This window comes from Anomaloglossus baeobatrachus, chromosome 3, assembly GCF_048569485.1.
Source record: "Anomaloglossus baeobatrachus isolate aAnoBae1 chromosome 3, aAnoBae1.hap1, whole genome shotgun sequence".
NCBI lineage: Eukaryota > Metazoa > Chordata > Amphibia > Anura > Aromobatidae > Anomaloglossus > Anomaloglossus baeobatrachus.
Window position 1 is genome coordinate 84,589,633 of NC_134355.1, and position 15,949 is coordinate 84,605,581.

The 15,949-nt window shown below is 48.9% G+C and overlaps 1 protein-coding gene across 1 annotated transcript in view; it reads left to right on the plus strand.

The window, feature by feature from the left end:
* The window catches only part of ESF1 (ESF1 nucleolar pre-rRNA processing protein), a 136,556-nt gene that overhangs the window by 59,999 nt on the left and 60,608 nt on the right, over positions 1-15,949 (plus strand). Inside the window, exons 7-9 of the mRNA XM_075339281.1 lie at positions 7,588-7,702; positions 10,374-10,518; positions 14,308-14,469. Of these exons, the coding sequence (XP_075195396.1) occupies positions 7,588-7,702; positions 10,374-10,518; positions 14,308-14,469 (422 nt within the window). The remainder of the gene's footprint in view (positions 1-7,587; positions 7,703-10,373; positions 10,519-14,307; positions 14,470-15,949) is intronic.

The window sequence follows — 15,949 nt, forward strand, 5'->3', positions numbered from 1 at the left end:
AGGAAAATTCTAGAAACGATAGCCAGGAGCGCCTACTGAGATAGGTACTCCACTATCTGGGACTGGTTCCTAGTCCTTGGGTTGCGTTGTTTATTGTTTACCCACCCATGGACTGCTTTAGGACGTCCCATGGTCCTGTGTCCCCCAATGAGGCGTCAGAGAAAAACGGATTTTCTTTTTCGCTCTATTGGGAGACCCAGACAATTGGGGTGTATAGGCTATGCCTCCGGAGGCAGCACAAAGTATTACACTCAAAAGTGTTAAGCCCCTCCCCTTCTGCCTATACACCCCCCGTGCTCCCACGGGCTCCTCAGTTTTTTGCTTTGTGCGAAGGAGGCAGACATGCAAGCACAGCTCCACAGATTAGTCAGCAGCAGCTGCTGACTAGGTCGGATGGAAGAAAAGTGGGCCCATATAGGGCCCCCAGCATGCTCCCTTCTCACCCCACTTTTGTCGGCGGTGTTGTTAAGGTTGAGGTATCCATTGCGGGTACGGAGGCTGGAGCCCACATGCTGTTTTCCTTCCCCATCCCCCTTAGGGCTCTGGGTGAAGTGGGATCTTATCGGTCTCCAGGCACTGAGACCGGGCTTCATCCACAACTCCTGTGGAGCCTGATGGATAGGAGCCGATACCGTTCAGGGACATGGCCCTGCATCTTAAAGGTACTCTGTATCCCTATGGGGACCGCGCACGGCATCACCTCAGCTTTGCTGGGTGTGCTAGTGCACCGGGGACCGCGGCGCTGACCGGGTCTATATGTGCCATTACACACTCAGCGTCGCTGAGTGTGTTTATATGTAAGGGCTACCGCACTGACCGCCGTTGCCACGGGACACTGCGGCGCGGCTGGGACTTGTAGTTCGCCGGGGACTTTCACGCGACCGCGCTTTTACGGCGGCCGCGTTTATTACTACAGTCCCCGGCTTCATTGCGGCCTAGTTTCCCTTTTTTTCTCCCGCCCTCAGCCCTGACAGGCAGGGGAAGGGCGGGACGCTGCACGGAGCGAGCAGCAATGAGGGCTGGAGTATGATTTACATGCTCCACTCCCCTCACTGTGCACAGTGTGAGCGCCCGTTTCGCGCTCTTTCTAGGCCACGCCCACAGCTTCCTCAGCTCGTCAGGACGCCGCAGCCATTCCTGTCAGCTCCAACGACGCTGCAGAGAGGGACATATTCATGGGAGACCCAGACACGGTCTCTGGTGGCCTCACAACCGCTTAGGCGGCTGGTAAGCAGCACATGTGGTGCTAGCCCCATGGTGCTGTATTGTATTGGTACATTGATTTGTGTACTGTATATAATTTACACTATGAGCACAGTTCTTTCTGGCTATATACCCTATTGTGTTACTCAGGGAAAACTATAGCATGGCGCCCACAAAAGGCAGGGGTGCCAAAACACAGGCTTATTATGTTGCCTGCGCCGCATGTAAGACCCAGCTACCGGCAGGTTCCACTGACCCTCATTGTGTACAGTGTTCGACCCCTGTGACACTTCCTCAGCCGGATCCTCTGCTAAGAGGGGCCCAGGGGGAGCCACCTGTTGACACTGTCCAGGTGACGGGGACTGAGTTTGCAGCCTTTAAGGATCAACTCTCTGAGACTATGGCTAAGATACTAGAAGCCTTGCAGTCCAGACCGGTATCTCAGCAAAGGGACTCTGTTGAATCATTGTTCCCTGACCCCCCTCAGTTGGACCAACAATGTCCTCACGGGGTATCTCATACATCCCAGACGGAGGGTTCGGACTTAGAACCTAGCCCCAGATCGTCTAAGCGGGCCCGCTTAGAATTTCCCTCGACATCATATTGTTTAGGGTCTCAGCGGGGGGATTCTCTGGTTGATGATGCGGAGACAGCTGATCAGGATTCTGATCCTGGGAGCGCTCTCAATCTTAATTCTCCAGACGGGGACGCCATAGTGAATGATCTTATTGCATCCATTCATCAGTTGCTGGATATTCTTCCCTCAGCCCCTCCGGCGGAGGAGTCAGATTCTCAGCAGGAGAAATTTCGCTTCAGGTTCCCCAAGCGTACACAGAGTATGTTTCGAGACCACTCTGATTTCAGAGAGGCAATCCAGAATCACCATGCTTGTCCGGATAAGCGTTTCTCTAAGCGCCTTAAGGATACACGTTATCCTTTTCCCCCGGAAGTGGTTAAAGGTTGGATTCAATGTCCCAAAGTGGATCCTCCAATCTCCAGACTGGCGGCTAGATCCATACTTGCAGTGGAAGATGGGGCCTCGCTTAAAGATGCCACTGACAGGCAGATGGAGCTCTGGATGAAATCCATCTATGAAGCTATCGGAGCTTCTTTTGCCCCAGCATTCGCAGCCGTATGGGCGCTACAAGCTATATCAGCAGGTCAAGCGAAAATTGAAGCGGCCGCGCCACAAGTGGCTTCCATTACCTCCCAGACCTCGGCAATTGCGTCTTACGCTATGAATGCTGTCCTGGACTCTGTGAGCCGTACGGCAGTTGCGACCGCCAATTCGGTAGTAGTCCGCAGGGCCTTGTGGCTACGGGAGTGGAAGGCAGATTCCGCTTCCAAAAAGCGTTTAACCGGTTTGCCAATTTCTGGCGACAGGCTCTTTGGCGAGCGCCTGGATGAAATCATCAAACAATCCAAGGGAAAGGATACATCCTTACCCCAGCCCAAGCAGAACCTCTCCCAACAGAGGAGAGGGCAGTCGAGGTTTCGGTCCTTTCGGGGCGCGGGCAGGTCCCAATTCTCCTCGTCCAAAAGGTCTCAGAAAGAACAAAGGAACTCTGATGCATGGCGGTCTAAGTCACGTCCTAAAAAGGCCATTGGGAGCACCGCTAACAAAGCGGCTGCCTCATGACTTTCTACCTCCTCTAGTAGCATCCTCGGTCGGTGGCAGGCTCTCCCGCTTTTGCGACACCGGGCTGCCACAAATAAAGACCGCTGGGTGAGAGACATTCTCTCTCACGGTTACAAGATAGAGTTCATCTCTCGTCCCCCGACTCGATTCTTCCGGTCCTCTCCGCCTCCCGAGCGAGCCGAGGCTCTTCGGCAGGCGCTGGGCACCCTGAAGGCAGAAGGAGTGGTGGTCCCTGTTCCTCTTCAGCAACAGGGCCACGGTTTTTACTCCAACTTGTTTGTGGTCCCAAAGAAGGACGGGTCCTTCCGTCCTGTCCTGGACCTGAAACGTCTCAACAAACACGTAAAGACCAGGCGGTTCCGGATGGAATCCCTCCGTTCCGTCATCGCCTCAATGTCCCAGGGAGATTTCCTTGCATCGATCGATATCAAAGATGCTTATCTCCACGTTCCGATTGCCACAGAGCACCAACGCTTCTTGCGCTTCGCCATGGAAAACTAACACCTGCAGTTCGTGGCACTACCATTCGGCCTGGCAACAGCCCCACGGGTTTTCACCAAGGTTATGGCTACTGTAGTAGCGGTCCTCCATTCTCAGGGTCATTCTGTGATCCCGTACTTGGACGATCTGTTGATCAAGGCACCCTCTCAAGAGGCATGCCAACACAGCCTCGACGTTACCCTGGAGACTCTCCAGAGTTTCGGGTGGATCATCAATTTTCCAAAGTCAAATCTGACACCGGCCCAATCGCTTACGTACCTTGGCATGGAGTTTCATACCCTCTCAGCGATAGTGAAGCTTCCGCTGATCAAACAGCAGTCACTACAGAAAGGGGTACAGTCTCTCCTTCAAGGCCAGTCACACCCCTTGAGGCGCCTCATGCACTTCTTGGGGAAGATGGTGGCAGCAATGGAAGCAGTCCCTTTCGCGCAGTTTCACCTGCGTCCCCTTCAATGGGACATCCTACGCAAATGGGACAGGAAGCCGACGTCCCTCGACAGGACCGTCTCCCTCTCTCAGGCGACCAAAGCCTCCCTTCGGTGGTGGCTTCTTCCCACTTCATTATCGAAGGGGAAATCCTTCCTTCCCCCATCCTGGGAAGTAGTCACGACAGACGCGAGTCTGTCAGGATGGGGAGCGGTTTTTCTCCACCACAGGACTCAGGGTACGTGGACCCGGCAAGAGTCCTTGCTCCAGATCAATGTTCTGGAAATTCGGGCAGTGTATCTTGCCCTGAAAGCGTTCCAGCAGTGGCTGGAAGGCAAGCAGATCCGAATTCAGTCGGACAATTCCACAGCGGTGGCATACATCAATCACCAAGGCGGCACACGCAGTCGTCAAGCCTTCCAGGAAGTCCGGCGGATCTTGATGTGGGTGGAAGCCACGTCCTCCACCATATCCGCAGTTCACATCCCAGGCGTGGAAAACTGGGAAGCAGATTATCTCAGTCGCCAGGGCATGGACGCAGGTCCCTTCACCCGGACGTGTTTCAGGAGATCTGTTGCCGCTGGGGGGTGCCGGACGTCGACCTCATGGCGTCCCGGCACAACAACAAGGTACCAATGTTCATGGCACGGTCTCAAGACCCCAGAGCTCTGGCTGCAGACGCCTTAGTTCAGGATTGGTCGCAGTTTCAGCTCCCGTATGTGTTTCCTCCGCTGGCACTGTTGCCCAGAGTGTTACGCAAGATCAGGGCCGACTGCCGCCGCGCCATCCTCGTCGCTCCAGACTGGCCGAGGAGGTCGTGGTACCCGGATCTGTGGCATCTCACGGTCGGCCAACCGTGGGCACTACCAGACCGAACAGACTTGCTGTCTAAAGGGCCGTTTTTCCATCTGAATTCTGCGGCCCTCAACCTGACTGCGTGGCCATTGAGTCCTGGATCCTAGCGTCTTCAGGCTTATCTCAGGATGTCATTGCCACTATGAGACAGGCTAGGAAACCAACGTCCGCCAAGATCTATCACAGGACGTGGAAAATTTTTCTGTCATGGTGCTCTGCTCAGGGTTTTTCTCCCTGGCCATTTGCATTACCTACTTTTCTGTCCTTCCTTCAATCTGGACTGGAAAAGGGTTTGTCGCTTGGCTCCCTTAAGGGACAAGTTTCTGCGCTCTCGGTGTTTTTCCAGAAGCGCCTAGCTAGACTTCCACAGGTACGCACGTTCCTGCAGGGAGTTTGTCACATCGTTCCACCTTACAAGCGGCCGTTAGAACCCTGGGATCTGAACAGGGTGCTGATGGTTCTTCAGAAACCACCATTCGAGCCAATGAGAGATATCTCTCTCTCACGCCTTTCGCAGAAGGTGGTCTTCCTAGTAGCAGTCACCTCTCTTCGGAGAGTGTCTGAGCTAGCAGCGTTGTCATGCAAAGCCCCTTTTCTGGTGTTTCACCAGGACAAGGTGGTTCTACGTCCGGTTCCGGAATTTCTCCCTAAGGTTGTATCCCCCTTTCATCTCAATCAGGATATCTCCTTACCTTCTTTTTATCCTCATCCAGTTCACCAATGTGAAAAGGATTTGCACTTGTTAGATCTGGTGAGAGCACTCAGATTCTACATTTCTCGTACGGCGCCCCTGCGCCGCTCGGATGCACTCTTTGTCCTTGTCGCTGGCCAGCGTAAAGGGTCACAGGCTTCCAAATCAACCCTGGCTCGGTGGATCAAGGAGCCAATTATCGAAGCTTACCGTTCGGCTGGGCTTCCGGTTCCCTCAGGGCTGAAGGCCCATTCTACCAGAGCCGTGGGCGCGTCCTGGGCTTTGAGGCACCAGGCTACGGCTCAGCAGGTGTGTCAGGCGGCTACCTGGTCGAGCCTGCACACTTTCACGAAACACTATCAGGTGCATACCTATGCTGCGGCGGATGCCAGCCTAGGTAGACGAGTCCTTCAGGCGGCGGTTGCCCACCTGTAGGAAAGGGCCGTTTTACGGCTCTCTTACGAGGTATTATTTTACCCACCCAGGGACTGCTTTTGGACGTCCCAATTGTCTGGGTCTCCCAATAGAGCGAAAAAGAAGAACGGAATTTTGTTTACTTACCGTAAATTCCTTTTCTTCTAGCTCTAATTGGGAGACCCAGCACCCGCCCCTGTTTTTTTGTGTACACATGTTGTTCATGTTGAATGGTTTCAGTTCTCCGATGTTCCTTCGGATTGAAGTTACTTTAAACCAGTTTGTAATTATATTTCCTCCTTCTTGCTTTTGCACCAAAACTGAGGAGCCCGTGGGAGCACGGGGGGTGTATAGGCAGAAGGGGAGGGGCTTAACACTTTTGAGTGTAATACTTTGTGCTGCCTCCGGAGGCATAGCCTATACACCCCAATTGTCTGGGTCTCCCAATTAGAGCTAGAAGAAAAGGAATTTACGGTAAGTAAACAAAATTCCGTTCTTTGTGTACTCTCCGTAAAATCGTTTTCTTTTAGCCATCATTGGGGGACACAGCACCCTCCCTTTTGCCCTGTTGGGCCTTAGTTTTTTTCTGTCTCAGTACTTTTTTGTTATGAGTATTCACTCACATTTTTTGTTACTTGTTCTCCTACTGCTTGTGTACTAAAACTGAAGTAGCCTGGCTGAGCCAGGGGGTGTATACTGCAGGGGAGGAGCTAACATCTTTCCATCTACTTGGTGTCCTCCTATGGATAAGCAGCATAACACCCATGGTCCGGTGTCCCCCAATGATGGCTAAGAGAAAACGATTTTACGGTGAGTACACAAAAATCCGTTTTTTTTCACTTAATTTCTTCAGGAATGCATTACTTTTGGCTATCTGCCTTAAGTTGTCAAGGTTTCAAGGGGGGGGGGGTGGCTATTGAAAATTGACAGCTCAGACCAGCATGATTGTTGAGCCATTGGGCTGAACAGAGCATTCTCCCATGCTCTGCTTCATGGGGACTGAGGCTCGTCCGATCTTGCCAACTTCAGAGCACACTCTAAAGCATTGAGCGTGCAGGTGGCGCTGGCTCCTTATTCATGTGATTGGCCACTGAGGCTGCAGATGTAGTATGTGACATAGGCAATGAGTTATACACAATTGCATTAAAAATCCCTCCATTTTTGAGAATATGGAGGATTTTGCTTTTTTTTTTTTTACAGGCATTTTCCAATTTTAACCCATAAGAAAGTAAAACAACTCCTCCTTTAACTTGCCAGGAAGAAAAGGGCATTGCTCTCAGATCAGCGCTGCTGCCCCTTTGTTTTAGTGATAGATGGGGGTCTCCATACCTGGGCCCTCACAGCCCAAATCGTATGACACTTGGACATTATAGAAGCTTGTAAAAATGATAGGTACCCTGTATCTGTCAGATCTGTAGATGCTGCAGTGAGGGCTCCCTGTGGCTTACTAACGTAACAGTACACAATGGATACGTGCATCGGCACACTGCGATTAATGAATACATGAACAAACGTTTGGTACTTAGTTATCATTTACAATGGATGTCAAATACCTATTTTGAAATGCCAAAGACTTTACATAAAAAAAGGTATGCAACTTTCTAAAAACATTCCAATACTTGTGCTTTTTTATTTTTTATTAAATGTTATGGCAAATTGTATTGTTTATAGCTGCAGTCACAATTCTGCAGGCTTCACAGCTGAAATCTTCCAGTTTCCATTCCTGGTCTACCAATTTACCTTTGAATTAGACTTTTCATCAACCCCCGTGCTTGATTTTTTGTTTCCGTATGTAACATAGAAATATGGCCATCAGGGAGGATTTTTTTAATTGGTTCCTGTTTCTTTCCCTTCCCAGGTTTATCCCTGATGACGAGCAGTTTAATGATGAGCCTAAAGACTCTGCTGTGGACGTGGACCTCTCCGCTTATAAGCCCAAATATTTCACAACTGCAGGGGTTGTAACATCTAAGGTATATCGGGGGTTTTCTGTTCGTGTATCTATACACCCATCTATGTGCGTGTATGTACACCGTATTATGGATAAAGGTGACATTTTCTTTAAAGCATACCTGTCATTTAACCTCTTCATGACACCTGACATACTGGGTTTGTCATGGATCGTGTCGGGTTAATCCCTGCCTGCTGCAGCCGGCATCGATTGCTGCACATGTCAGCTGACTTGAACAGCTGACATGTGCGGCTATCAAGCATGAGTGGATTCGGTACCCACTTGTGTCTTTTAACCCCTTACAGTGCGCTGTAAAAATGTCACAGTGTGACGTAACAGCGGGCCGCAGTAAGCATTCACTTACCCGACTCCATCGGAAGTCACCTGATGTGATCACGTAGATCCGAAGGTTGCCATGTAATGACTCCTGTAGCTATCATGAGTCAGTTCCTCTTACAGCCGGCAGAGGGTCGTATGTGAGAGGAGAGCTGCTTGTGTGCAGATCAGAGCAATGCTGCTCTGATCTGCAAGAAAGAATGAGCGATCAGACTGTTGATCCTTATAGTCCCCTAGGGGGACTAGTAAAATGAAAAAAAAAAGTTTAAAAAATTAAAAAAATAAAAAAACATAAAGTTCAAATCACCCCCCATTCACCCCATTGAAAATTAAAGGGTTAAAAAAATACTCACATATTCGGTATTGCCACGTTCAGAAAAGCCCAAACTATCAAAATATAAAATCAATTAATCTGACCGGTAAACGGCGTAGCGGCAAAAAAATTCCAAATGCCAAAATTACATTTTTTGGTCGCTGCGAATTTTGCGCAAAATACAATAACAGACGATCAAAACGGCGCTTCTGCGCTAAAATGGCACCATTAAAAACGTCAGCTCGAGACGCAAAAAATAAGCCATCACTGAGCCCCAGATCCCGAAAAATAAGAACGCTAAGGATCACGGAGAAAAGTGCAAAAAGTGCTCCATTTGTGACTTTTGGTGTTAAACACCATTTTCACCGAGAGGCTGAGCAGGGGCGCAACGGGGGAGTGTGATGCCACAGCTCACCTAATTCTTGAAGAGCTGTCACATCCCGTACACCAGAAATCTCACCCCAGTTCTTGACTGGAGTAAGACTTTTGATGTAGCGCATGAAGGCGGATACCACATGTCAGACGCTCCAGATTTATGAAGAGTGTACTGCAAATATGAAAGACTGACCAGCACCTCCAAACCGGATAAGGCAAGTGTGAACAGGTGGAAGCTGAGAATTCAATATACTGTGTTTTTCATTTTATAAGACGCACTGGCTTGTAAGACGCACCCCAAATTTAGAGGAGCAAAAAAGGAAAACATTTTTTTGAATATTAAAATAAGGGTCCATCTTATAATCCTAGCTTGCCTTATAATGGCTGACCAGGGGTAAGCAGTGGTGGTGGAGCGGATCTGGAGGGTCACAGGAGAGTCGGCGATGCTGCAGGCTGGGAGGAGGGGGTGTCGCAGCCCAGGAGGGTCAGTGAATGGAGGGTCGGCGATGCTGAGGGCTGGGAAGAGGGAGTGTCGCAGCTCAGGAGGACCAGTGATACTGCAGGCTCAGGGGTATCGTGGCAGGTGGCATTGATCTGCTGGCGCACTGCGGGCTCCATTGAACTGCCAGCTGTTGACACAATGGACTTCAAGAAAATGGCCACAGAGGTGGCGCCTGCATAGATTAGCCTCTGCAGCCATTTTCTTGACGTCTATCGCATCAACAGCCGGCAGTTCAACAGGGCCCACAGCGCACTGGCAGATCAATAGCGCCCGCCGCCACAATACCCCTGAGGCTGCAGTGTTGCAGACCCTCTGTCCTGTGACCCTCCTGAGCCGATCCACTGCAGTGACAGCCCCTCCTCCGAGCTGCCTCCTGTGACTCCACTCCACCACCGCCGCCCAAGTAAGCCATATCCAGATTATAAGATGCACCCCAGTTTCTCCCCCAGTTTTGCTGGGGAAAAGTGCCCCTTAGAATCCGGAAAATAAAGTAATCAAAAAAATACAGCAGCGCTCTGATTTAGGAAGAGGCATGCAACTGTTCATGAATCAGGAGTATCTTACTCCACCACACCCCTTCAGGGATTGTATCGCTAGTTTTTAGTTGTCTCTGAGTAGAGACTAATTGCTATGGTGTGTGTCATATACAGCACACACAGACATGTATGTAGCACTTGTTTAGCAGTAGCCATATGGCGGAAATTATGCAGTAATATTAAGCATTGTAGCTGTAACTTCAGCACTGTATGAGGTAAACACTTACTAGAACACTGCAGCATGTCAGTGTTTGTCTCATTCCTATTTCTGTCTCCATCGACTTCAATAGAAGGCTGTGACCTGATGTCTTGGCAAGCTGGGCAACCATCTTTTTTTAATCAAGATGGATTTGAGATCAACTGTAGCAAATAATGAGTTCAAGATGCTGGGGAATAGAAGGGGCTCATAAGTGGAGAAAGAAGCCGGTTTCTCTGCTAAAATATACTCATTCTCTTAATTTGTGCAAAATTTGTTGAAAGGAGGATAGTGACCATTTCCAGTTGTAATCTCGTGGGTCAGTAGCCGAATTAGGGGAATAGCCTGTTTATATAGACAAATAAATAGACATTCACCCACCCGAAATTTTGTCTAAAACAATAGATTTTAACCTTTTTTTTTTTTTTTTTTTAGGTGGAGCTCACTTGGGATGAAACTGATCAGGATCGAGTCACAGCTTTAAATAAACCCATTAAAAAAAGTGAAATCCTAGACATGGATTTTCAGGCGTACTTAGCATCCTCTAGTGAAGAAGAGGAGGAGGAGGAGATTGTACAAGGTATAGAAATCTGACATACATAAGATTACTAAAAATTTGGCATATTCTGCTGACTTCACTGTATTGTGTATTGCCAGCTTTAGGCTGAGGCCACACGGGGACTACTGCGATCCTCACAATCTCACGCTGGCAGCACAGCAAGAGCCGAGTGTCACTGCGAATGAGGTCCGATCATGCGATCGGACCACAGCTGAGGGGGTGGTCGGCTCTGAGGAGGGGCGGGTCGGCTTTGAGGAGGGGAGGGAGGGATTTATCTCCCTTTGTCCTCCGTTGCCGGCTGTTGCCTTTCTCGCCCTGTACTCGCGGTACACCAGTGTACCGCGAGTGCAGTGTGTTTTTTTTTCTCGCCTCATAGACTTGAATGGATACGAGAAAAATGAGGATCGCAGTACAGTTGCAGCATGCTGCAATTGTTTTCTCGGTCCGATTAGGGCTGAGAAAATAATTGCTCATGGGAGCTTACACAGGCTAATATTGGTCCGAGTGGAATGCGATGTTTTATCGCATCCTACTCGCACCGATTTTCATGCAGTGTGTCTTAGGCCTTATGCATGTGTCCGTACTAGCCTTTTATTTTGTACAGAGCCATAAATAAGGTCATAGTAATAGTGGGTAATAGTGTTCTGAAGCTCTGCGGCCACCGGTCTGGGAGTCCAGCTGCTTTCATTCATTTGTTCAATCATTCATGGAGTCACGGCTGGCACAAATGGCAGCGTACTTGTGTTTCACAATTGTGCACCCGTTGCCTGCTGCAGGTGGGCCCAGCCTGGAAAGTGTGGCCGAAGCACCTTTGGGGTCTGGCGTTTACACCATTAGGCTATGTGCGCACTTACCGGATTTTGCCGCGGATTTGCTGCATGTTTCGCTGCAGAAAATGTTCAGAACATCTCTGCAGTGAATCACCAGCAAATCCTATGGAGAAAAAAAATCCTGTGCGCACTGGGCGGAATTTGACAGCTGCATGTTTTGCTGCGGGAATCCCGCAGCAAAAACAAGTGCATGTCACTTCTTTTCCGCACATCACTGCGGGATTTCACTCCATTGACTCCAATGTTAATCATGAAATCCCGCAGGGAATAACGCAAGCAGCAAATTCTGTGCGGTTCACTGCGTTTTCCTGCGTTATTCCCTGCGGTATTTCGCGGTTTACCTCCGGTAATGTACATCGCCTGTCTGCGGTTTTGCAGGGAAGTGATGTCATTACAGGAAGAGGAAGCGGAGCAGAGAGTAAACACACACAGATCACACACACACAGATCACAGACACACACAGACATCACAGACATCACAGACGTAGAACACAGACACAGACACATAGAAAGAAAACGGAAATATAGAAAACAAAGAACGTGGGCTCCGCTGCATATTTACCTTCCAGCCGAGGTAAGCACACAGCGGCGGCCCGGTATTCTCAGGCTGGGGAGGGAGAGGGGCTGGGGTAATGTCCCCCGCCTCACTCCCCCTCCCGCAGCCGAGAATATCAGCCGCAGCTGCCCCGGGACTGTCGCATGCATTATGGTAATGTAATGTATGGTATGGTATGGTATGTATTAGGTAATACAAGGGGTTAATGGTGGGGGATCACCGCTATTAACTCCAGGCTTGATCATGGCAGCGTCTATGTGACAGCTGACATGATCAACCCGTAAGTAAAGTGAAAAAACACAGACACCGAAAAATCCTTTATTTTAAATAAAACAAACAAGCCTCGTTCACCATTTTATTAACCCCTCCCGCACCAAAGCTCCGGCGTAATCCACCGCTCCGGCGTAATCCACAGGTCCTGCGCTGCTTACATCCAGCCGTGACTGTCACAGACACAGCGCTGAATGAAAGCAGCAGACAGCAGAGGTAATTACCGGTCATTTCCCACGGCCGGTAATGTGAACTCCCTGCCGACCGTGGGAAATGCAGCGATCTGTCCTCTATCTATCTATCCCTCTATCTATTCTTCTGTCTATCTATCTATTATCTCAGAATTAAATGACTTTTTTTTTTTTTTTTTTTTCTTTTCCATGTGCTTTATTGCATTGAATGCAATAAAGCACATCCCAACCTGCACGCGGCAAAACCGCGGCAATACCGCGGTGAAACCGCGGCAAACCGCATGCGGTTTTCGGGTGCGGTTTGCCGCGTTTTTTTACCGCGGGTGCGGTAATCTTTGAGAGCATGCGGAATTTTCTCAAGAAAATTCCATTTCCCAGTGCGCACATAGCCTAAGAAGGTCTCGGGGTCGAATGAAAGCTTGAAAACAGATTCCAAAAAGAATCCAGCATGAATCTTAGGCCGAGTTCACATGTCCGGTAATCTTCTGTTAGAATGGATCCTGCTGAGATCTGTTGGCAAAATGATTTCTGCCGAATCCGTTTTTTTAACATCGGAGAACAGATCTGTTAAAGGATCGCCATTGTCTTCCATTTGAAACTGATCCAGTAATCAAAAAGCGGATCCTTTACAAATGAAAGAAATTAGGATGGCTAAATAGCAGTCAGTTAACGGACCCGTTCTCCATAGACTCCAATGTTAAAAAAAAAAAAAAAAAAAAGTATCTGACAGACATAATTTATTTAACAATGGCCAAAAAAGTTGTTTGCAGAACTTTCTTCCCAACAGATCTCTGTACGATTCGTTCTAATGGACGATTACTGGTCATGTGAACTCAGCCTTACCTGGACTTCAGATATCACTGGTAATGGAATAATTTCTCAGTAAACTCTCTATCATAGGCTGGAGTTTACCTGTTATACAACATTTAACCCTAAAACGCATACCTGGGGCCTCGCAGGCCTGATAGGTTACTTGTTTTCTATGGTAGATTTCTATGGTTGCACGTTCTAGGATTAATTACCATATTTTTCGTTTTATAATATGCACTGGATTATAAGACGCACCCAAATTCAGAGCAAGAAAAGGTGAAAAAAAAAGGGGTCCGTCTTGTAATCCAGTGGTGTCTTCCTGGAGGGGGCAGTAGTGGTGGAGGAGGCTGTGCTGGTGCAGAGGCTTGGGCTGAGGCTCGAGCTGCAGCAGAGGCTGGTGCTGCCGTGCTGGGGCAGCTGTGCTTGGGGTCGGGCTGCGGCAGCTGCTGCGGAGGTTGGGGCTCGAGCTGCGGTGGAGGCTAATGCTGCTGTGCTGGGGCAGCTATACTGGGGCTCGGGCTGCGGTGGTGGCTGTGGACGGTGAGGGCTTCAAAGAAATGGAGCCCAGAGTCGGCTCAGATTGAGGTGGCACTTGCGCAGATGAGATCTTGGCTTGCCATTGAGCCTAGAGCTCAGAGTGCCATTTTCCTGAAGTTCGCTGGAGGTAGATCAATGGGCTGGAGGCGGCGCCTGCGCATGTGAGTGCTTGACCTGAGAGCTCCAACTGCGCACTTGCCAGCTCCGGGTGGAATTATTTGAAGTCCTCACTACCCGACCCGCTGCGCCAATAATGCCGCTGGAGACCCTGCAAAGCAGCCTCAGTACCAGCCGCTGGAGACCATGCGCAGACCCAACACAGCCGCTGCTGTAGCAGCCGGAGACCCCGCACAGCAGCTGCTGACACTGCACAGCCACCCCAGCACCAGCCTCCGCAGACCCCGCCCCAGCCCAGCCACCGCAACCCCTGCACAGTTGCCTCAGCATTCACCTGGTCCCCTGCGACCCCTCTCCACCATTCCGGTAAGCTACATTCAGATGCACCCCTCACTTTCTTCCCAAATTTTTGGGAGGACAAATGCATCTTATGATCTGAAAAATACAGTAATTGAATGTGATTTCAAAAATGAATGTATTTTCTTTCCCCTTCATTTAGAAACTGAAGTGTCCGCAAAGCCTGAAGATGCAAAATCTAAAAAAGGCTCAAAAGACGATGACGAACAAATACAACGCTACAGGGAGCTGCTGAAAGGTATCCAGGAAAAAGAGAAGAAGCAGCAGGAAAAGGATATAGAGATGGAAGTGAAGTGGGTCCCAGGTAAGTGCGTCTGGTTCTTTCTACAAGATTCAGAATAATACGGAGCAATGCAGCAAATGGCCACCGAGAGTCACTGTCACCTTGTGCTACGGAGACTGTATAGAGTCCTCACTTGTACGGCCAGTTGTTGCCATAGGACTTAATGGAGAAGGTACAGGTTATTACACAGTATGGCATATAGTGTGCCAAATGGAGCAGGACAATACACACCTAAACCAGAAGGTGCAGACAGAGACCATGACGAGGGAACCGATTACACTGCTCCTCGGATTTAACAAATGTAGTGATCGTAACAAAGTTTGAGTTACTTCTTTTGGGCTGTAATCTATGGATCCGATAAATTATTTAGGGTATTTTAGAAGTCCCTTTTCATTTTTTTGTCTTGTGGCACCTGTTCCTGGTTTTTGCATCAATTTCTTCAAAATGGCACGTGTGGTTCATGAATTTTATGCAAATTCAAAAATCCTCTTTGTTTTTCTTTTACGACAGTTGACAGTTTTTAATTATTTTTAGTTTTTAGCCTTGTTCCACTAAAATGTTGGCAAAATATCAGGCATATATAACCAAAATGTTGTGACTTTACAAAAAGTTGCAATTGATGAATCAGCTGAAAACATCTGGAAAACAAAAAACATGGAAACAATCATGAACATAAAAATAAAAACCTAACAAACAGATGAACACATAAAATAGGCATGAAAGGCACAAATTTAGAGGGAACCTGTCAGGTGCAATATGCACCCAGAAGCACAAGCAGTTCTGGGTGCATATTGCTAATACCTGCCTCAATGTCCCTGTATACACTAGCATAGATAAAGAGATCTTTAGAAAAGTGTTTCTAAATATCCTCTATATTATACTAATGAGCGAGGGGACTAGTCCCAAGGGCGTTAGTGCCCCGGCCAGTTGGCTCCATTAGCATGTTAGTAAGTCCCTGTGGCTGTGCTAACATGCTAATGAATACGCAGCGTCACAGGATGATTTCAGTCACCTCTCCGCCGCCATCGCGTCCAGTGGGAGATTTTGTCTCAGTGCGTATAACCCCTGGGGTTTGCAGCCAATCGATGAGGTCAGCAGCTATGCCCCCGTAGAAAGAAGGAGCCGTTGAGCTTATTGATTGTCTGCAGCGCTGTCAACGTGACGTCAGCTTAAATCTTTTTACTCTCTTCCATGACCGGCTTAGCAGGTTAGTTCCTTGCCAGGCTGTTAGGTTTGGACAGCCTTGGTTTACTGGATGGCGGTCTGTTTTGGAGACCCCTTGTTTAGAGAGATATTTCTTGTATATAGGAGCAGGGCTGCTAGTTTCCCTATGATCAGCAGTGGGGTAACAACTATCGATATAAGACATCCGGTGCTCTCCGTGCGCATCCCCCTCTTTCCGGGAACTTTGGTGTGCAGTCCTTGCTTTTTCTAGTACATTACCATTCTGGATGGAAAATGTTGCCTTCCGAGGGTCTGATCATGCTCATAGTAACAGGCT